This window comes from Struthio camelus, chromosome 22 (genome assembly GCF_040807025.1).
Source record: "Struthio camelus isolate bStrCam1 chromosome 22, bStrCam1.hap1, whole genome shotgun sequence".
Lineage (NCBI taxonomy): Eukaryota > Metazoa > Chordata > Aves > Struthioniformes > Struthionidae > Struthio > Struthio camelus.
The window spans coordinates 7,712,979-7,736,130 of NC_090963.1; the positions used below are offsets into that span (position 1 = coordinate 7,712,979).

General features: G+C 42.6%; 1 protein-coding gene across 5 annotated transcripts in view; it reads right to left on the reverse strand.

Moving 5' to 3' along the window:
• The window catches only part of FLI1 (Fli-1 proto-oncogene, ETS transcription factor), a 96,039-nt gene that overhangs the window by 27,216 nt on the left and 45,671 nt on the right, over positions 1 to 23,152 (reverse strand). For all 5 annotated transcript variants that reach the window (XM_009680421.2, XM_009680425.2, XM_009680422.2 and 2 more), the window contains 3 exons: positions 13,452 to 13,663; positions 4,795 to 4,949; positions 1,273 to 1,476 (listed from right to left, as the gene is read on the reverse strand). In XM_009680421.2, the coding sequence (XP_009678716.1) occupies positions 1,273 to 1,476; positions 4,795 to 4,949; positions 13,452 to 13,663 (571 nt within the window). The remainder of the gene's footprint in view (positions 1 to 1,272; positions 1,477 to 4,794; positions 4,950 to 13,451; positions 13,664 to 23,152) is intronic.

The window sequence follows — 23,152 nt, forward strand, 5'->3', positions numbered from 1 at the left end:
CCCTAACAAAATAAAGGTGGGGCTTACAGAGGCACCCATCTGTGATCTAACTCTTCTCCCACTGTAATCTGTAAAAGTCCCACTGATTTTGACAGAGGCAGGGAGAGACTAGTGCTGAATAACTTTTGAAAAACCCATCCTAAATAAATATTGTCTTGTTGCATTATTGCACTGGCCAGATGGAGGCATCTTAAGCTGCTTTTATTTCATGATTTGATTTCCCAGTGGAGACAATATTTTTCTTTCTCTCTCCTACTTTGTTATATGGCACCTTCCCCTGATTTTTCAGTCCTCAAATAATTATACTCCCATAAACACTGTTTCACTTGCAACCTTCACGATTCCAAACCCCGAAGGCATGAAATGAAGGGCAGGCGATTTAACCAAAATTTTGGAGCATGTGGGACTTAGCTCCAGTGCTCTGGATTCAGAAGTTATGAACATGGTCATGGTTGCCCAGGAAGTCTTAGAAAGGTCCAAGTCTAAGACTCCCGGCCTCAAGAGTGTGTGCTGAGCATGAGGTGATCATTCCTGTTTTGGGCTGCTGCAATATCCTTTCCCAGAAGTAGCTCAGAAGACTGCCCACAGCTTCTGTCTTAGGGGCTTAGTAAAGCAAAATGGAGTATTATATTCATCATATACTCTAGTATGGGACAGAGAGAGTGGGAATAAAGGGATTCAGCATAACTTGTCGTTCTTTGAGTACTAGGCTATTTGCACTGTGTCTGCTTCAGTGCAGTTGTATTTGGGGAATCACTCCTGTATTTTTTTTTCTCTTTCCAACAAATCCAGTCCTCAAGGAACATAGAAACTCTTAAACTCTGGCCAGACTCAGGGACAGTCTCTACCAGGAGCCTCAGGGAAAAGTGCACAGCCCTCTAACTGCAAAGCTATGGAATAATTTGCCTGTGACCCATCAGTTAATATTTGGTTTAATCATCACAGCAGATGGATGTATTTTTATCATATAGCCACAGATGTTTTTATTATCTATAAGACTATCTAATCTTCTTAAGAATCCTGCTCGGTTCTTCACCTCCCTGATATCTTGTAGCACCATTAACTCCATCTAAGTTAAAATTAACTTTCCCACACACTTTTTATTCCTTTCTTCTTTGTTTGCTTTCTCTTCTTACTGTCTTTCTCTGTTCTTTTTCCCTTATCCCTGCCTCTGTCTCTCCTCCAAGAAGAGTCCCAGAAGTTCAAACCTCATGGCAGCTTGTCTTACCAGCATGTCACACCAGAGCTGGGTTTAGTCAGGGCAATACTTACTTTCCCTGAGGTAACTGAGGTGAGACAACAGAACTTCTGTGTTGTAGAGGGAGGTGGTTCGGAGGAAGTCGTCCTTGTTCATTTTGCAGAGTTCTTTGCCGTCCATATTCTGGAAGAGGGAGGTGTCAATCTCCATTAATCCATACTCTTTTATAGCCCATTCCAGCCACTGGCGCACATGTTCCTGTGTCCATAGAGTGGGATCTGGCAGAAAAGCACAAAGGATGGTAACACTATACATAAGCCTCAATCCTGTAGCACTCACTGTAGTCCAAGCATAGCATTAACCATTGTTTCCATAGCCAAATGCATTTAATCTACTGATTCCATTGCATTTTGCCAAGATGAGCAAGAAGTGTGTTTTAAAAGGGCAGAAGGCATAGGCTGATCACACTGACCCCCTGGCAGGGTAAGTTTACGTGACTGTCTCCCACCTGCCTGAATCTTATACCTACTGCTTGAGAGCAATCTCAGCACCATTTGACTGTGACTTTTCTCTCTCTGGAAAAAGCTTCCAAAAGCTAACTCATCCCTTCAAAAAGGGTATGTTTGTTACAGCTTCAGTTCTGCAATGCTACATAATTACATCAGTGCTGTGTAAGTCATACCATCCTTTGCAAGTGCATTACAAAGTCCCAACAGATGGCATTTTAAAATTTGAGGATGGCAGTATTTATGGTCAGCAAAGGGACTCTGAAAAAATTACTGCTTAAACAGAACAGCTTGCCATGTATCCCTGAGTCACATTTGTTTGCCCTGCTGACAAGAACACAATTCTACCTCTGCTAGCCTTGTAAAACCAACATAGCTATTGGAGGGCGATGTGGATTTTATACTGTCTCATGCATCATTATCAACTGTCAGCAAAGTTCCAGCTGTGGAATCTTTATTACTGGTGATGACGTAAGAGAGAGATTGAACCCGGCTGGAGTTTCAGACCCCATGGTGATGGTTTGCTGCATCAGTAGTTAAAAAAAGAAATCATCCTTGAGTTTTGAAAAGAGCATTAGATCAGAAAGTCCTAGCAAGAACTTGTGCCGCGATGCCATTTTTACAGAGTCATTTTTCAGAGCATATCTGCATTCTCAGATGTTTCCTGTGCTACTTCTCCCCACGTATTCCATTTGAAAATTTAAGCTGCAAATTCCTGTTCCATTGCGTATGGAGAGAGTTGTGAGGCCAAGCTCATAGCCTAAACTTTGGAGAAGTCTGGATGTGATCTGTCTATCACCACTGGCACATTCCTCTAAGATAAAGCTCAAACACTTCAGATCCCAAAGCAGGTGAGAAAATCAGGTACATGTAGTCATTGCACAGCTGGTAACTTGTGCTTTGGGGAGGGACAAGAAATGCCTGTATCATGCTTATAGAAGCAGGACATAAAATAATGCCTTGGTTCAGAACTGTAAGCTGTGTGTGCTTGGGCTGCAGGGATCCCTTGCACAAAAGGTCCGGTAGTGGCTGTACGTGGTACGTTCCTGGGCAGCTGAGTTCTAGAATAACAGCGTAAAATGAAGGAGTAAGAGCAAGGAATGTTACTTATAACAATGATGTTTCATCACTGATTTTCTAATAAACGTGGGTTGTTAAAGCTGAATTTTAAACATGGAACTTACAATCACATATGTTTGTAAGTCTGCTCTGGGAAAGATCTCCTTTAACGTTCAGCAACAGTCAGTTTAAGTTCTGCTTTCTAAGCACTGGCAAAAAGCTGCAAATTTTACAATGCAAGTATCAAGGGAGGATCCCTTTTTAAATTGGAAGAGTTATTTGTCTTGTTTTCTAAAACCCAACATTTAGGGGCAAAGTGAATTTGTGGTCTCCCTTCAAACAATGATTTTGAATTTCAGATATCCGTTCAGCCTATTTATCACTGCAAAAGATGCTGAACAATCTCTGAAAAACTGCCTTCTTGAAACATTGCATAGAGTTCATTATTATGACTATTGCAAGCCTAATGTGACATTATTTTTGCCTATCTTCACCCTAATGTGCTGTAAATCTTTTCTCTGGATTGTATTACCATTTCCAAATGCCTTTCTTGGATAATTTGGGCCTCATATCCTGCAGCCAGAGATCTGGGATGATGTTCATTATTGTCTTCCAGAGTCTGGTAAATCACTGCTATTTCACAAGTATCTCAGGGTTTTGATTTGAGGGTGCTCATGAGGAGAAAAGTCCCTTTTTCACTTTCCTTCAAAGAGGAGATTTTAAGCCTTCTCTTCCTCTGAGGGCACTAAAAATCATTTCTCCCATTTCAACACGAATGCAAAAAATTTGGCCCACCCTTGGTCTTTTTAAGTATGCATAAATAGTGTGGTGAAGAGCAGGATAAGTGTTCCTTCTTCAATATCTTTACCATCCTTTTTAATGACCAGTTGGTATCACCTAACACCTTTCTAGGCAAGGCTGATGCTGAAAACATATCTGATCCTGTCACCAATTAGGCTAGCCAGCCTCTCTAAGCAGATCCTAACAAAGGCTTAACTTGTACTTTGAGATTCACTGTCAATCTTTTATTGGCTTCCCTTCACTACATGCAGTTCAAGCTTTTCCTTTTCATCCCAAATGGCAAACAAATGCTTGGGAATTGTCATCTGTTCGTGGTCAAGCCACGATCAGAAAACAGAGCTAAATTCCACAAGTACATTTCTTTCTGCCAACAGTTCATCTGCTTGAATCAGCCGCAACCCTCAGCACTTTGGGTGAAAAGCTGGACCCCTGGAAATCAGTGGAAGTTTTGGTACTGAAATTGGGCCAAGACTTGACTCATAATATTTCCTTTGCTGGAAAGTTCCCGGGCTAAACTGCTTATATCCATGGTGTATATAAACTTTGCAGGGGAAAGTCTCTCTCTCTTTCCAGGTTTGGACTTCACAGGTTGCCTGCCACAGCAACTCTCATCCTTGACTATCCAAATACATTTAATGTATCCTACCAACTTCAGATTGCAGATATGAATATCAAATAAAAACCGAGAACTGGACAAGGACGTTCCCTTCTAATAGTTTTTGGAAGGAAAACGCAGGTTCTGCAAAATACAGTTTTTCTGGTTGTCTACTACTAACAAAAAAGATGAAAACAAAATAGCTCATTTTGAATCAATATGACATGAAAGTGCATCTAGATCCTGCAGAGCGTCATGGGAGTTATAGTCTGGGTGCACTTCGTGCCTATTCTTGCTTACAAACTGCGCTCTTTTGTCACATTGTGCTTGTCCCAGGAAGCACTGCGGATTGTCCTCTAACACATTACAGGAACCGCATTTGGTTCAGCACACCAAAACAATACTTCATTCCAGGAAAAAAATGCCAATAATTGACTTCTCATTCTGATTCAAGGTCAAAACATATACTCAGGTACAGGAAATTCCCACTAGCCAGAAACTTGGATTTTTTCCCTCACTTTTTACATGGTTGGTAAGAATTCCTTAGAGAGCAGATAAACAAGCCTTATCTATTCAACTGGATATTTAAGACAGTGCAAGGAAATAAGACACGTAGAGTTTGATGTTGGGGTTACCTGCTGGGACAATGACTCTCCTCTCGTTGGTGGTCATGTTGGGGGGAGGCCCGTTCTTCTCATCCATGTAGGTGCTGTAGCTCATTGGGTTGGACTCTGTCCCTGCTCCGACAAGTTTGCTGCATTTGTTCACGCTACAGTCTACTGGGGACTCCCTGAAATGGGAAAGGAAACAGATGACTTGTCATCATGGTTGCTATTATGCACCTTTTACCTCTGCTGTAGCAGAAAGAGATTTGGGTTACAAAAATGTTAGCAGAGGAAGGGCAAGTGTCCTGGAGGTGGAAAGTTTGGAGGAGTTTCTTTGTATGTGGGAGAGGCTATGCCTGGGCTGCCACATGAATGTCATAAGGTGCTCTATAAACCACAGGTCTCATGAAAGGGATCTCTGATGATGAAATCAGTTGGAGGAAAGAGAGTTGGAGGGGCAAGGAAGAATGACTTCCAGATAAAACCAATCGTAGCTATAAGATCACAATACATCTGAAATATCAAAATTTATGAACCAGACAAAAGCAAGTATGTATAAGTGTCCAACAGTAGGTTTTAGGTCTGCCTATCGGTTACATCCTCCCTGCATCCTGTATTGCTCAGTTCCATTTTAGTGGCCCTTCAGATACAGCCTGATACTCCTAGGAGTCCTTGTTGGACTGTTTCACTCTTGGGCTGGATCATAAACAATTCTGCATGCTGTCTTTTTAATATAGTTAGGTCTGTCTATCAACTGACACAAAGGCCGTGCTTCTCAACTTATAACCTAAGGCATCTCTGCAGTGTAAATCAGATGCACCGTCCCCTACCCCAATTTTATTAACAAAGGATACAAAACACCCATGCAAAAATGATAGGTTAGTCAGAGAAGAGTAATACAATACTAGCATAGTATCTAAAGAGTCTCATTTATACAGGGCTGAATGTAACTGATCTTGTCTTTTCTCAACGGCTAAACAGTCCCAGGCTTGCCTACTACTTGCATGGGACATCCAGAAATCTTAGGTGCCTTAGGCACGAGTCAGGAACTTCAGACCACAGAAACTGCATGTGAAAAAAGACTTTGGCCCCAATTTGACCTCTGAGGTGATGGAGTTATGAGGAGGGGGCCTTTAGCAGCTGAGGTCGCACTGTGCTAAGACCTGGACTACATGCAGAGCCTTGGCAAGCAAGCGCTGTAGTCTTTCTATGTCCTCTTTTGGTAGAATTATAAGCCTACAAACCACAGATAGGGAGCACTGATTTTGTTTTTCTCCAGCTGCCATAACTCATGCTTTTAGCTCTAGAGGTCACTTAAAATACTAGTCCACAGCCTGCTACATGCACCCAGCACACCTCTAACCTGAAGAATTTACCAGAAAGGGGCAGGATTATTACCTTGATCCTTACAAGGGTGTATTAATGGGCAGTCTTACTCTCTGTGCAAAGCAAGCATGTAGCCTGTATCCAGTACAGTTCAGTCCACTGCTTTAATCACACAACCATCCTTCTTCCCTGCCAGAACCAAACTGGCTTGGGAGGAAACTATTCACTGAAGGGTAAGAGCTATGACAGTGCACCAAATCCCACCCTGTGAGTTCAGTTGGCAAGACTTCCAAGTTTGGACACTAAACAAATTTGCTTCTTAATCTGAACAGGGGGGAGAGAGAAATTACTGAAATTCAGTTATCATGGCTAGGAGATAAATGCTCCACCGAGATATTCTAAGGCAGATGGTAATTTTTTCCTCATGTCTTGCTGAGGGAATGTTGCTTGAAAATGGAAATAAGATGTATAACTTACACATGTTCGAATTTAAGGTTTTACTATTTCGCCTACTGTTTTTCCAGGCAGGGAACCAAAACCCGCCTTCAGAGAAGCAAACTGCTGAAGGTTTAATGTCCCCATGGCAGTCAGAGGAGAGTCTGAGCAACTGCAGGGACACCAGGGTTTTCATAGGGAATGTGATCGTTTCTAACTTTCTGTTGAAATTCTCTGTGTCAGGTGTTAAATGCTGCCTGTGCTGGCAGAGAAAAAGTCCTGAAGCAGCACAAAGGATCTTATTCTTTGCTGAGGTACAGGCTGTCCTGAGAAAACTCAGTGAAACAGCAAAAGCATCAGTGCTCAAGGTGCTGGTTTCTGTTCGGGTCAGTCCTGACCGTCTCCAGGAGTGACCAGCCTGCTCACGTGCCCTGGCTGGGGCTGGAGGAGGCTGGGTTCTGACTTTAAATGGTGTGCGCAGCCCAGCTGATGCGGCAGGCCCAAACACACACATCCTCACACAGTGAGGACTTCATGGGATCAAGTTCTTGCTCCTTCAGAATCAACAGTAAAATTTTCTTTGACTTCTCTGCAGTCAGCACATCTCACCTGCTAGGAGTTCCAGCAGCTGCCACTGCTCCCTGCTGCCCAGGGTCCTTCTAATAGGTCCATCTTAACTGCCCTGTAGTTAAATTTCCTTGGAAAATTACCCTCTTAACTGAGATAGGCAATATTTATGATAGTACAGTTACATATATAATTATTTATACAGAACAATGGAATATATTCAGACCCTCAGATAAGTATATCTTCTGAAGAGCTTATCTGCCTAGGAGTATAAATACTTGGTAATGGAATGAAATGACACACATGAAGGACTGCAGGGTCCTTCGCTGTCATTATTCTCCCTGCTAAGTATTGCGCATATTCACATGACCGACACAGCAAAGTAACACAAAAAACAGCAACACTGTAAGATATCCCCACAGCGGGTTTGTGATGATTTTTCACTTTGCAGACACAGTCATCTCCCTTGGCTTGGCAGCTAAGGCCCTGCCTGTCCTCTGTCTCGCTCTGTACATCTCAACAGCCAAAACCAGACAACCAAGTATCCAAGGCTGAGATATGAAAAAAAGTTCAAGGGACTGAGGTGTCCTAACCAACTCCTGATTTTGCCCCAGGAGCATACTGTGGGAAGAGAGACCGTTCCATTAATCATGTGTGATATGTCGAATGCTCTCCAGATACATGACAGAGTTGTGCCCTTGTGGCTGTATAAAGACCTCCCTTCCCCCTGAGAAAGTTTTCAAGACGGCTGGATCCAGAGCTAAACCCAGTGGAAATCTGATAGGAGGAGGAGAAACATTCCTGGGAGTAGGATTACCAATGCTTAATTGGGCAGGAGACCAAACTGTCCTTCTCTTAAGAAAAATACCATGAAATGTTTAATGACAGCAAGCGGGAAGATCCTTACTTCCACATCCTCTATAACCCATAATTTCCTACCAGATCCAAATGGGGCCTTTTACTGGGAAATGAGACAGCACTACCTGATTGAATCAGCTTTGCAGCTCCCGGAGGTCCATTTCTGTACTGCCTCAGCCCAGCCTGTTCTAAGATGGGGAATTTAACACTATCCCAGCAGAAGACAGGTGAGCTGTGGGCAATACAAAGAAGAGTTCAGTACGAGGAACAACTAAAAGATCAAATGGGAGTGGGGAGCTGCATGCCGTGAATAGTGTATTCATTGAATATAGCTCCTTTCTTGGTGTATGCATTACCCACAAGCAGATTTAGATTTCTATAAAAATTTCCTCATTATTTGAAATGGTTTGTGTGAAAGCATTTCAGATGCCAAATTACTCCTTGACTATTAACAGACACCCTCTGCTTTAGACTTTCGAATGGCTGTACATGCTGGAGTTGCTCAGGTTCTGGGCAGAAAATGCTGTAGATCTACTAAAGTAAATGGATATAGGCTGCTTTCACAACATCTCTTAAGTTTTTTTCACTGTGACAGTGGCAGAGTCCAAGGAGTATGAAGCAGTACTCGTTCCCACTGTCTGTCCAAAGACTCTTCATTCCAGCAGCACCAGTAGCAGTCTCTGGGGATGCCAAGAGCTTGGTGTTTTGGGAAAGTTTCTGCTAGACTGGCCAAAATGGACAAGCAGCTAGCCTGGCATTGACTAATAAATCCTCTAAACAGCTTCATCCTGTGCTCCGGATACCTGGAAATAAAGCAATTACTGTCCCAGGGCCTCTGTCTAGGAATTGCTTTCGGCTTTCATTCAAAAGAGCAAAATAAGGGATTACAGCGATTTCGGAACCTGACTCAGCTGTGGTCAGTGGGATATTTCCTCCTTCTTTCTACCCTTTTCTTCTTACCCTTCTATTCCGCCTCTCTTCCCATCATTTTTAAGTATCTATCATCTCACTTATTTGCCTAGGTCCCCATTTGATCGTCTCACTTTCAATCTTTACACTTGAATTTCGATTCACATTGAAAAAAATAACCTGCACTGTTTCTAAGACTGTAGAGAGAAGAGAGAGCTGAAAAAAAGGATGAGAGAAGAGATATGGTTTATAAAATTCAAATTGCATGAGGAAAGCCCAGAGGCTCAGTGAGGTCTAAACCAATCGTGTTTCCCACACACAGGTAACACACAGACGCTAGGTGCTTGCACAGTCTGCTGCTCTGGCTGGTGCCTACAGCAGAGCATAGTGAATCCCACTAGAGGGCTCACATGCTATTTGAAGGAGATTTTTTATTCTCTCATCAGAGCTTATCCCTTTGTTTTATTTTGGGAAAATTGTTATGGCATAAAAATGTTTTGAGATTCCTGAACCTTAACATTATTTTAATATTCTGAAGCAAGAGCATGTTTTCAGAGCATTTTCAAAGCACTGACTTCATTATTTTAGCTAGACAAAATTCTTAATGTCAGTTGGAATTGCACAGCTAAGTTCATCCATGTCCATGCGTGCATCAAGCACACTGAAATATTCTTTCATATTTGAAGATTATATAGATTTTGTGATATCTTTTTAAAGATCAATCTCTGACCTCTGGTACAAATGCAGATCTGCAGTAGATCAGCAAATACAGTCAAAATTTGGAACATCTGTTGTTTGGTTCACTCTCTGCATTTGGGGTTGGTGGAAAATATAAGGAAAAACCTATCTATTATTTGTTAAAACTGACTGTAAATTGCGTTAATTTTTTACCCAGCACTTTTTTCTAAATAACTCTCATCCTTTATTCTTTGAAATTTAACATTTAAAAAAGATATTTGTTTTTAAAAAGACATATATAGGATTGTTTTTACATTACAACAGAACCTAAGGGCCTCAACTGAAATCCAGGCCTAGTATGTTGGGAACTGTACAAGCACATTGTAGAAGACAGATTCTTCCCTTAATGGGTTATAAACTAAATAAACAAAAGACACAAAACCAGCAGAGAAGACGATTGCAAGCAACGCTTTCAGTCCCAGACTGGATGCAAAGAAAGATGAATGGTATACACAGTATCTTTCAGTAAACCCATGGAAAAGCTAGACCTCTATTTTTTGTGCAACAGGTCAGCACTATAAATACTGAACTATTTTCCTTTGCTAATGCTTATGATGGGGTAAGAAGCACAAGAATTTTAAGTTTTCTATGTTGGATTTTAACTGCTTCACGTTTGGACACTAACCACTGTAAAATACAACTGTAGCAGTGGGGTTTTGTCTGCACAAGCAGCTGTCTATAAAGGCAAGGACAGATTTTGGGCCTGTATACTGCATCCCGGGCTGATAATAATCACTTGAAACTTTCACAAAGTGTCTACCTCTGAATCCTGCAGTAATACAGAAGTCCCATTGTCTCACCTACAATACAGATTTCTGTCACTGCCCAAATATCCAGTATACCCAAGGGAGTGTGCTGCTATCGGGGAAATTCTTTCCTATTTGAGAGTAAACCAGGAAAATGTGACATGGGGTAGAAAGCTGGTCAGTGCTGCAATACTGTTTAGCAGTTAGAGGGACAGCCCGGGAGAACAGGTTTGGAGATGTTCTTTCTATGAACCACTCTCTTCAAAGATCCCTGGCTCCCACCCACCTAGGGACCAAACCAACTCATCACACTACCCCTCGCCACTATCAAACCTGCTTCTGCTTGCTAAGAAAAAGAAGAAAAGCTGGACACTGTCCCTTACCGTCATCCAGCTCCCTCCACTGTCAGGTTTCCTATAGCTTTATCACTGCCTAGAGTACACAAACCATTCTCTCGACAGGCAGAAAATGCTAGTGCTTCATGTACAGGTGAAACACAGAATAAAGGCTGCCCTCTCTAATGAGGCAGCTGGAACCGGGTAAGAGGGTGTGCTTGAAAAACAAGAGAGAGAAAGAGAGGGAGAGAGAGAGAGGGAGGGGGAAGAGGTTTTGTTATTCAGCCTGCAGTTCAAGTTAATCTGTATTGAGACTGGCGTTTGCTGCTCAGATGGTGTCAGTTTTGCCAAGCAGCTGATGGGCAGAGGAGCAAGCAATGGAGCAGCCCAACCCATAACAATGGACTGGGATGGACGTGAGGGGAAAGAGCAGATTTTTAGCCATGAATTGGAGGAGAGGATGGCTAAATTAGATGAATGAGAGATCAAAGATCACAATGGAAGGACAGCCCAATATGTCTGATTCCCAGGTGCTTATAATACACATACCAGAAGGATGTTACATAGACTTTTGGACATACAGGTACACATACGCGCAGAATCCATACAGAGCATGTGCTTACAGCATCCGAAAAGCACAAACATGTGCTGTGCTGCCTACGGGAGGATGTGACAGGACTACTTGTTCAGTAGGCCTTCTGACATTTGCTAGAGTGGGACTGACAAGTAGAGCAATGGGAGGAAACACAAAAACATCTAAAGTCTGACCAACCAATGCACTGGTATAAAGGGCTTCCCTGCATGCTTGTGGGAGCGTGTTGCCTGTACCATATGTGAGGGTGATGCTGCCACCTCAGTTCTCATGACTGGTTCACAACTCCATGGGATGGAGAGGTCAGACCTGTGCAGCACCATGCACAAGCCTCTTCTGTTAGAAGGCAGTCCCTTCTGTACTGCCTTCATGAAGACCGTAGACACAGCTTAAGAAGACTAGCCTTGCTTGCCAAAGGCAGTCCTTGCGACTAGCAGAAAACGCCAACCTGCTTGTACTTTCGAGACCCCTCCCCATTGCCTGTGTTCTGTAGGGATGGCATTGTTCAAGAAATAACTATTTTATATAAACATTTTCCTGTGTTTCAGTCCTGATTCTGAGATTAGAATGAGATTAGAATTGTGAAAAAATCCATACAGATCTTCCAAAGTCCAGAAATGATATTAAGGTACAGCCAGGGCAAGATCAAATTCAGTCTGTGAATTATCACCAGCAAAGACCAACTGACGCAAAGACTTTTATCTTACAGTAAAATCAGCATCTACTGTATACTTACGAGGAAAAAGACATGCTGCTGTTTGAAATCTTTAACAGCATCCTCTCTCTAGAGAAATCTAAAAGTGTGAGGCTGCTTTCTGTTTCAAACTAGACTTTGCTAAGTTCTCAGAAACCAAGAAAATAAGTTGTTATGGAAGTCCTAAACTAACAAGAAGAAAAAACTCCCCCAAATGAACCCTTGTAAAGATGCAGGACAAAGGGAAGAAAACCCTACTGCTGAACACTTTTAGCTATGACTGTTATTTACAAAGACTTTGACATAGCCAAACTTGGCATGAGCAATTTATATAATTGTTTAGTCTCTGAAAATTTATGTTGAAAACTTCTCCCTTCTGTTATGCGTGCAAAACAGTTTGATGCTGAGCATGGCTAACAGGAATCTGAGTGAGGCCTTCCGGACAAAATCACAACTTTAGTTTATTCAAATAGTAATAACTGTTGGGTTATTTTGCTTTCAGGGTTTTGGAAATTTTAGGCCATATAAAGGTTAAATTTGTATATTTTTTCATAATCACAAAAGCAAGAAAATCTCACCTTTCATATACCAAGAAAAAGATTCTCCTATGTGTCAGCCATTCCAGCATGTCTTTTTAAGGTTCTAAACAACATAACGTAACATCATGAGGGACTACAAATGTTCATAGACTCTTTCATCCACAATGCAAAGCCGCTATCAAAATGGCCTATCCTTAAGACTGGATTTGCAACTGTTTAAAAATGAAGTAATTTTTCATTATTGTATACATTTAAAACTGAAATAATTTGAAACTTTTATATGTAAATATTTTGTCCAAAATAGAAATGTTAAAAAAAAGACAGTTTGAATTGTGGTAAGAAAATTCAAGTCTTTGAAATTCTTATTGAACAACAAAACTGTCCATCTCCCCCAGCTCTAACTACAAATTCTGGTGGGCAGGCCTCAGGCTTCTATGGCTAAAAGCCATAGAGGGTACATCATAAGCAGTGTCTCTTTGGTGGTTAACATCACTACTCTGATCTACTCCTAGATTCTCTTTCTCACAAACGGCTTTCCAGTGAGGTGATACTTTGCCCACTGGTATGGTATAAGTACTGACTATTACTGCATGGCCAGCTCCATCTTGAGGAGCCCCTTGAACCATTGGCACATTTGTGGGATGCTGAACCCAGTGATGAAATGGGTAATTTACAATAGTGTTTCCAGCGTGAACTCTGTCCTGGCAGTCCCACTTCCCAGTCTGTACAGCGTTCATGGAGACTGGTAGGGATGCATGCTGCAGAACTGCAAGAGCCTGAGGCCATTAAAAAAAATCAGTGAGAAAGGAACCCTTGATTCCAGGGGGAGCAGAATATGGTACTACACAAAGAGGTGATTTGGTGATATGTAGGACAAGAGCACAAACGGATGACACACACTTTGCTTTTATTTAAGATTCAGCACATGGAGAGATGGTCTTTCCTTACCTTGATCCATTCATGTGGTCATACTCCCTTTTAACATTAACCCGGACTGGCTGATTAATCCACTCTTGCTGAGGTGGCAAAGGGTTGATTTTGTGCGGCTGGCCATAGTCAGGGTTCCCTGAGGCTGTCATATCTGCCTTGGGGAGGTGAGTGGCAGCGCCGTATGTGGAGTCAAAGAGGGACTGGTCGTCGCTCACCACCGACAGAGCCTCCTGAGGAGAAAAAAACAAGCGCTCAGAGTCATGACTAAACTAGTAACTTCACTCTCATTCTCTCTTTGAGCTGGTGAGCACCTGCAAGGGCCCCACAGCTGCCCAGCTCTGTCTGAAATTGCCATCTGTCCGGATCGCAGATTGAATCAGATTCTTTGGGGTCCATTAACCCGTATGCAAAACTAGTGGGTTCCTTTGCTGGCTGTTGTGTGTTGCTCTGGGTGGGGCAAGAGTTAAGGTTAATTTGACTTCTGCAAAGCAGTAAAGGTGGCTGCTGGATGCCATACTATTCTCATTGCTTGCTATAAACAGTCTCTGAAAAGTATCTTCATCTGTGAATTTCTGTAGTTGTATGCCCACCTGTCTGCATTTGCTGGTCCAAAAATAACCAAAGAGATATGGAGTATGTAACATTTCTGGAGTGTCATTTGAAGGTGCATATTATTTCTATACATCATCTTTCAAAGGATTTTGTGTGATGTTTATATTTTGAGGTTACTAGTGAAGGAGCAGCAGTCAGTACAGGTCAGAGTTATGGGTGTTAGTGGTGGAGTAAAATATGCATTACTTTACACTTTTTGTTTATTTTGTGGGAAATATAGGGCTGGTGAGTTACCAAACCAGGCATTTCTAGGAACGCTTAAAAACAGGAAATTGTTATCCCATTTTTTCCTGTTGAAACTCAAAATGTTGACAAAAAGTTTTGACTATCAATTTCCTTGTGCTGATGCACTTCGGTTTTCTAAATGAAGCATGCCAGGCTCATAAAGGCTTTGGCACAGTCCTGCCTTATTCCAAGTGCATCTGACAGGGTCTGCGTGTTCTCTGTGGAAGTACACTGAGCACATATAACACAGCTGCCATTATGGCTGGCAAGTCAGAAACTGAACGAGGAACCACCCAAACTAAAAGCGCACGCTACTTTTAAGTGAGTTAATGGACCAGACCTCCAAAACAAAGACAGTAATAGACTCACCTACGCTGTGGACTGAGCAATCAAAAGACCTGTAACATCTGTGTGTATGCAGCGGTGGGTTACTGGTGAACATACAGAGACTGTTTTTACTTTGAAAGCTGGTGGGTTGCTAAATCCTTGGTGCTCAAAATTCACAAGACACAGTCCAAATCATAAGGTCTTAAAAATAATAAATTATTGCTTTCCCCCTTCTCTCCACCCCCCCCCCCCCGCCAAGTTGTTGTTTTAGGAGTTAGACTTTCGACGTTTTTGCACAGCCCAGGAGGAAAAAAGAAATTCTGAAAATGTATAATCTCAGGTAAGCAGGGGATTCCAGCAGCTCCACATTTCTAAGTGAAAATCATATTATCAGGCTCATGATATCATCACAAAAAATGTCAATAGTTACAGTTTACTGGGCAAATATGAGAATTCCTCTCAGCTTGAAATTAACCCACTTAGAAATAATAGTCAAGTCAATGCTCTGAATTTACAAATATCAGTACTTTTCATCTCCGATCTCAGGTCACGTAACAAACAAGCAAACTTGAGCAGCCTAGAATTTAAGTGGGCCTGACTAAGCTGGAATTCAATGGAACCCTCAAACGTGTGCAGAAGTCCTGCTGAGGTCACAGTATTTGCTATAATAATGTTGTGAGCAACCTCTCACACTGATCAGCTGGGATGGCTACAGCCTTTAAACAACAAAAATGAGAGCTCTGGCCCCACACTGCCTAATGCTGCGGGTGGCGAGGCGCTCGGCCTGCACACATCCTTTCCAGCTGCTTCAGCTTGGTGGGTGCGTAACCTTTCAGAAGTGCCTTCTCCTGTTCCTCGGTTTAAGTGCAGTACTCTTGGGAGTGGAAGACATCCCTGGGAGGAGTTTCCTTCCAGTGCCATCATGCATCTCACAGGCTTGGGTCAGAAACTCCTCAAAGAGATTTGAGAATATGTTCAGGCTATTAACTTTGCCTGTGTAGGAAGGCGTAAGAACTCAAGATCTTCAGGTGACAGCTCCTAAAATAAAGAGTATGCGTTTCTATCAATCAGAGACAAGGATATAGTGACTAGCTGCTTCTCCCTTTTGCCAAAGTCTGGATGTGTCAGATGGGGCTTCTGAAATGACACATCTTTCATAAGGCTCCGCTTCCTCTCAGTGCAAAAATTGTGGGGCTCCCCTTACTATGGCATGAGGTGGTGGGTGAAACCCAAATACCTGGGATGCTTTGAAGGAAGGACTTGTGACTCTCTAGACCCAGCCTCAGCTATGCATCTCAGGGCAAAGGTGATCTTTACTGGTCAAAGACAGGGAAACTATGAGTGCCACTGTGAAGTCATGGAAGAAAATGCCCTAAAAAGCTTGGCTGAGATTCCAAAAATGTTTAATTCTGGAGATTTCCAGTTTAAAAAGATAAATGAAGCTTTTTTTTTTTTTCAGGAAGACAAACAATATCTGGGAAAATTCTGATCCTGCCAAAAGTCATTTTTGTTCTGAAGAAAGGTTCTGATGGACAAAATTTGGAAAACAGGGATCTTTCTGGCAAAAAAAAAATAAAAATAAAAATAAAAAAAGGGCAGGCTAAAGAGCAGACCTGGACTAGGATCAGTTGTTAGGCCTGCATCCAAATACAGCTATCTTTACATACATAGAGCTAAGAAAAAGCAAGTACACACTTTTTCTCTGATACACAGAATGTCAGATGGAGAAGTCTGCCTTCTCAGATAAATATCTTCCTTGAAAAACAAAGTGGCTCCTAGGCACTGCCTACAGCAGCGATCAGAGTTAACGAGAATAATGGTAGTCTTACACCCAGACCGCAGGTCTGCTGAGAAGCTATGCCTTTTGCTGCTTGAATGCATCCAGACTGCAAACTCTACCGTCTTTTAAATCCTGTCCCACACAGGAAAAGAAATTCAAATGTGATGGCTGCCATCACGGCAGGCCCAAACAGTTACTGAACCAGGAATCGTTTGAGCTAAAACCCTGAGTTACAGCCACAAACGCTACAGAGTCAGGGCTCTGGGGGAACCGAAGACGCACAGAGCTTCTGCAGATCAGGGAGAGATAGTGGCTTGTAACACCTGCTCCCTCTCGGGCTGCGCATGCAAATAGCAAACAAGTATTGCCGATTGCATGCAAGGGAAGTTAAGTGGCACGCTGCCAGCCCCTGCTGCAGTCAGCTTCTCAGTGTGTACCTCTACATCTTGAGAGAAGAACAAAGGGGCGTCAAGCAACAGGTAGCCTTGAACTTGCAGGGCGTACAGGGACCATGCAGATAACATCCTAGCAGAAAGAACTACCAGGAATCCAATTCATGCTCTTGGAAGAGGACAGGGCTGGGCTGGCTTCACGAGGATTTTGGGCTACAGACCCAGATGGTGAACGTTTAGAAGCGTCTTTGTATTTACTATCAGCGACTCTGCGCGGCTAGATTCAATTTTGAGGGGCCTAATCTGATCAGGAAATGTTTAGCTTCAGTTCTGGCTGACGAAAAGATCAACAGTTAAATCAAATACTGGAGGGGAAAATTTCCATCCTGTTGGGATCTAGAGTTACTGAGTGTTTGGAGATGGGCAATTGGGAAAGCATGGCAAGGCGTTAAAGGTGCTAACATAACCTAGCCAGACAGGCCCACCTCACCGGAGATCCCCCCCGTGCTATCACCTCCTGGGCTGTGTCCTTGAGCTGGCCAGACTGAGTCTAAGACAGGAGTCTTGTGTGTATTACTCTGGCATATACGTTACGTTATATTGCCTCTGGGAATACACTGGCTTCAGCTTTTCCAGTTTTTAATCACATTCCTGGCATAAATGTGGCAAGTCCCATCTACGGCAGCTCCCAGCACAGCAACAGGCTAGCCCAGTTCCCTGCAAAGCACAGCCCCAGCCTCTTCAAGGCAGCCTGCTGGTGGACTGCTGCAAATGAAAGGCTGCTGAAATGACTTGAAACAAAATGTGCTATGACTATTAGCTTTAATAAAAGCTTATAGTTGTAGAAGGTCAAATTTGCAGGGTTTTTTTTTTTAATATATATAGGCAAATCATCTAGACCCATGTCTGGAGAGGTGTTTAGGTTCCTGGCTACTATGTAAGTGCCTAACACCAACTGAAATCAACTCATCTGAATTTAAGTTAAATGCCGAAGTAGCTGTGAGGAGCTGGGCTTTAGTGCCATCAGCTGAAATTTTGCCTGAGGAAGAAACTGGAAACTCGGTGTATTCCTCCATTTCTCCCAGAATTTTCTTCAGGCACCCAGCTTGGGTGGCTATGGACACCGGCCTCAGGTCTAAGTGCTTCAGTAAGGTGAGGTATACCTTGATTCTGTCCCTGCGTGCTGCAAGAAAGCCAATCCGCTCCTCCGGTCACACAAGTAACTCTGTGGGGAGGCCTGACAGACTAACATTTCAAGCAAGTTATCCTGTTCTTTTATTGCATAGTGCAAATGGCACATCAGCTTTAGCAAAAGGTTGCACTTGAGTTAATGAACTGAGCAGGGCACTTTGGGCTCTGTATGAACGGAACGGGCCTGGGAAGTAGCCTCGGATTAAACGTCTGGGTGAACTGTGCAGTGAAGACCTATGATGTGATTCACCTCGCATTGGCAAATGCTGCGAGCAGATCGTTTACCTCGATATTCTTATGGTTGCTGACACAGCCTTTATTAATGACTACATTAATAACAGAGCTAGCCCTAGGATATTCTAATGTCATCTCAAACCTCTGGAGGTTTGCTTTGGATGAGACTCTAACATTAGAGGAGTTTAACCTTATCCAAAGTTCACTGGCAAGGAAAGCTCACTAGAGGTTCCAGATTCCCTGGTTTGGGCTCTTTGAGAAAGGCCATGAAAACAAGAGTTGGTGAGGGGACAGTAACTGGTGTTTTCATCCCAGGTATAATTCACCAGCTACCGTAAGAGCTCTTTCCAGGTGCCTGTAATGCATTTACACTGAATATTGACTTTGAGCTCTCTACATTCACTTTTCTGGCCATAACCACATTTAAAAGGCATTGCTAAAGATCAAAGATTCATCCTCCTCCACAAAGGCTGACTTCATAAGAGAAAAAAATGCTGAGTACTTGAACCATCGTGCCATGCATGGAAAGATTACTTCCTTCTCTTAGAGGGGTGATATTTTTCTTCTTCTTTCTTCTTGTTTTTTTTTCCAGGGGGAAAATCACTCCAGAAATTTTTTTGTAAAGAGAACCTTACCAACTCAAACCCATCCTCTGCCAGAACCCAGTTGTGGGATGCAAAGCACCAAAACATTAGGTACCAACAGCAACTAGCTTACGCATGGCTTGAGGTTAACACAGACAGTCTATTCCTTGAATGTAAATGACTTTGGAACTGCACTTTTACAAGTCAGCACTTCTACTGCCAACATCTCATACAAGTAGAAAGGAGATAACATCAGATTTACAAGAAAATGAGTCAAATATAAAATTTAAAAAGGAACAGAGTTTGTGTTGATCGGCAGCAAATTCTAATGGCTTGAGCACTGAAATAGGAGTCAGGAAGGCAGAGTATTATTCTCATCTCTGCCCTTGATCTTTGGCCTGACTTTCAACAAGGCATTCCCCTATCTGTGCCTTTTTTCTCCCTTCAGTCCCCTGCTGCCCTGCACGCTGTAAGCTCCGTGGGGTGTAAAGCCTAGTCCAGTGATGTTGCGGGAACACAAACAGGAATTTCTGAGATAATTCAAAGCAAGGCCAGGTCTGCAATTCCACACTTTCAGAAATAGATCCCATCTTTACCATATACCTAACCAAAACAAAAAGATACAAAGACCTTTGCAGTTTTTTGAATTCCACATCTTTCCAACATACTTTTATTGAGGTTTGTTCATGCTGTTCCACCTTCCTTAGAGGATATTAAGTGATTGGTGCAGAGACTCCACATAACTCTCCCTGGAAAATTACAATCACAGGCATTTTATTGCTAACAACCACAATCCAATCTTGTGCCCTTCAGAATCGATTCAAGGCCTGCTTCTGTAGCAGAGGATTTGTGGGCTGCAGCTAGCATCAAGAGATCCATCATGATGCTGTAGCAAAAACAGCAGGCTGAGACTGCCGAGCTCCATTGCTCTACACCTCTTCCACCTATTTACAGTGCTGCACAGCGAGTGACAAATCACGCTGTTAACAGTATTTTCCAGTTGAGCTGGTGGCATTTGGGTTGTGGCAACGGCTGCCGTGGGGATGTTGGTAATCCATGCCACAAAGCTGTCCCTGCCCTGAGGAGGAGGGACGGGAGCAGATGCTTTCCCTGCAGCAGCAGCAGGACTACAGATTAAGGAGAGGGCAGCATATCTCTTAAGGTTATGTCAAAGTTTCTGCAAAAAGTTTCTCTCAAGGCTTTCTTCAGATGTAAAGGAGAACTACAACATGCTGTTTTGGCTTTCATTTAATTAATTTTTCAATCAATTATTTTGTAAAATCCCACACTCTAATAATTTTGTTCTTACTCTTCACTGGTGACCTGCTCAAAACTACAAAGCAGGTCAACTACCCAGAAAAAGTGCACTGCAGGCTTTCCTCTGCAGCTCACGCTGCCTTTCTTTCACTTTCCTTCCAGGGTTAACTTTGCGATCTTAGAGTACAGCATCATTTCTTCACAATTCATATACATGTGAAACCGTAACTTAGTAACTCATGCTAGGAGGAAAACAAAGCAGGAAGAAGACAGGCATAAATAGCAAAAATATGCTGAAATTGGGATCCCATAAAACTGACTAAAAATTGGGGTAAGATGATTTTGCAAATTCTCTCAGGAGAAATTACATCTTTTTTCTGAAAGTTTTTAAATTCACTATATTTCAATGAGATTTCAGGTCAAATGGATGAAAGGAAGACTGCTAAAACGTATGGTATATTATTTTGATCTCGAGATCCCCAAAACCTGAGTCAAAAAAGAAAAAATTAAATCATGCTTCTGTCCTTCACTATTCAGAAGAGCATCAGAACAGCTACTCGACTTCACGCACACATTTGTAAGACCTAGACCAACGAACTGTTTCTCAGTCTGTAACTGGGCAAAAGTCAAAATAGACTATAGCCTGATTTATGCTAACAGGCTAAACACCAAGTGGGGATAAGTGGGTCCCAGTACTCTTCCCCAGCAACTTGCCGCATTAGGACTGATGACATGGAGGCTTAGGAGCACCAGCTTCAGGTACATGCGAAATCTCTAGGAGGTGGTTCTGTGCAGTCTGAGCACAGGACAAGGAGAGGAAAAAAAAGTGAAAAAAAAAAGAAACTGTCCCAAATTCCTGCTGTGACCTCTTGACCTTTTAGAAGTAATATGGTGTAATATAAGGCTAGAAAGACTGGACATGTCTGATAGATGATTGCATCTCTTGCCATAAAAGCCTCTAAACCTTGGAAGCATACTGCACCTCTTCCTTTATGCAGAACGGCAGCTGTGCTTTGGAGCAAGTAACCTCTCAGTTAGTGCTCTAGCTGGCCTGGCCTGCCTTCCTGGGTGCACAGATGAGGATTCCCCTAAGGATTCCTAGCTGTGTCTGATGTTTCACACCCTACCTAAATTGACACACACTAGGAGTAGCGGGGGAGGCAGATGAGGTGTCTGCCTGTTAGCAAATGAGGGACAAATCACAGCTTCTGGCTTCTCTTCCCAGTGCTCCGTCCTGGCAACCAAAATACTGGAGATGATTTAGGATGAGTGCTGAACCTTGGGGGTAAAACTTTAAGCCCATTAAAAGTGCTGGAAGCTTTGGCATCGGGATCAGTTAAGCCAGATTTAATTCTTGGCAGCTAATTTCACTATAAAAGGATTCACATCCATGAACTGATCAGCATTAAGACTAGGGTTAGCACTCTTTGAGGTGGGAGGACTATATGATCTCTCAAGATCTATTTCAACCCATATTATGTTTCCAGGCAATCAAGCAGCCTTTAATGCTGTCCTGGGCCAGTTTACCATGCTTATAACACCACTGATCTCTGCCCACAGCTTTTCTGCTCCAAAGTTGCCCATGCTCATTAAAAATACCTTGACCCTGCATGGGCAATTGCCATTCCAGAGCGCAGCACTCAGATCGACCTAGCTTTAGTTCACCTTCCTTTAATTTTTTTTTTTTTATTTAGCCTTGTGAAATAGCTGTCTGACTTGCACTGAGCAGATGCATTTGTAAACAGAGACACATGGATATAACTGTGAACATACACACTTCAGTAAATATTATTGTAGCATTTTTACGGTCTTTTCTGCTGAAGACACATGGGGGAAAACTGCAAGATGGTTTCAGAGTCTGGCTTCCTGACAAACCAAAACTGTATCCTGAAGAATAAGTGCAGTCTATTGCTATGCAGAAACTCTGTGCTGACCTCAGCTTTGTCCCAAAGCACCCGCTGCCTGACTCCTTTCCCTGATTTAGCACCAGAGGTTGCTTTTCAATGGCAAAATTCTGATGGGCAGTTTGTGGACTGACCAAGCACTTTGTTCAGAACAATTGCCGATCCCTAGTCCCCAGACCCCAACCTGACTGGAGAAAGATAAAATCCATCTGGAGAAGCTTGAAACCACTCCTCTAAGATCAAATGGAAACTGTTTCGGAAAACTCGAGCTCACTTTTAATTGTATTTTTTTCTATTGCAGTAGTGCCACCATTTGTATCAACGGAGAGCTTTTTTGGTGGCATATTTACTCATACCAGAAACTGAGACTATATAATGATCCTGCTGTTTTTGTTTTCCACGTGTGAAGAGCAATCAGATCTTTTCAGTACAAATGATTCATCCTAGAAAGGGGCAGGGTGGGGGAGAGAAACCCAAAAGCAGTATGGGGACTTTGTTATGAGCAAGGGTACGTCACCTCTGTATGTCTCCTCTTTAATAGGCTGCATTGGAAAAGGGCATCAAATGGACTCGTAAAAGCATAAACGGGGCCAAACCACAAAATTCTATCTTTTCAGCTTAGGATCCTACTGCCAAAGTACTGGAAACCTTGAAAAGAGTGTTCTCCCAAGATTTCAAGACCTAGGAGGTGGCAGATCAGAGAGACACAAATATTTCAGGTTCCTCCGAGCTCTGACTCACTGCTACACCAATGTCCATTCATTATTTTTTATTTCACTTTGATACCATTGTCCCCATTACATTCACAAACACTGCAATCGTATCCTGTTTTGTTCTCTGACACCATTCCCTTCACAATCGCAGGAAGACCATCAGGAAACATTCATCGGGCGCTGTTATGTTTCCATCCGCAGAGAACAAAACATGCACTTTCAGCCCAAGATGACTTATTCCAGACTAAGGAAAAACAACAGCATGAAAGAATCAAATTAGAGTCTCCAGGAGAGAGCAAAGTATGTACTTCTCGCCTGGAATAGGGGTAGAAGTCCTGAGCACTGCTGAACTCTGCCTACCTAAAGAACACTTAGAGATGGAAAGGTTCAGCCCAAAGGAAATAAGATACACAAACCATCACTGGCCTTTACAGTGCATATTACAAGCCGGACCTTTATATCTGGATGCTATACCAGAGGGGACGAAGACAAGTCCAGTG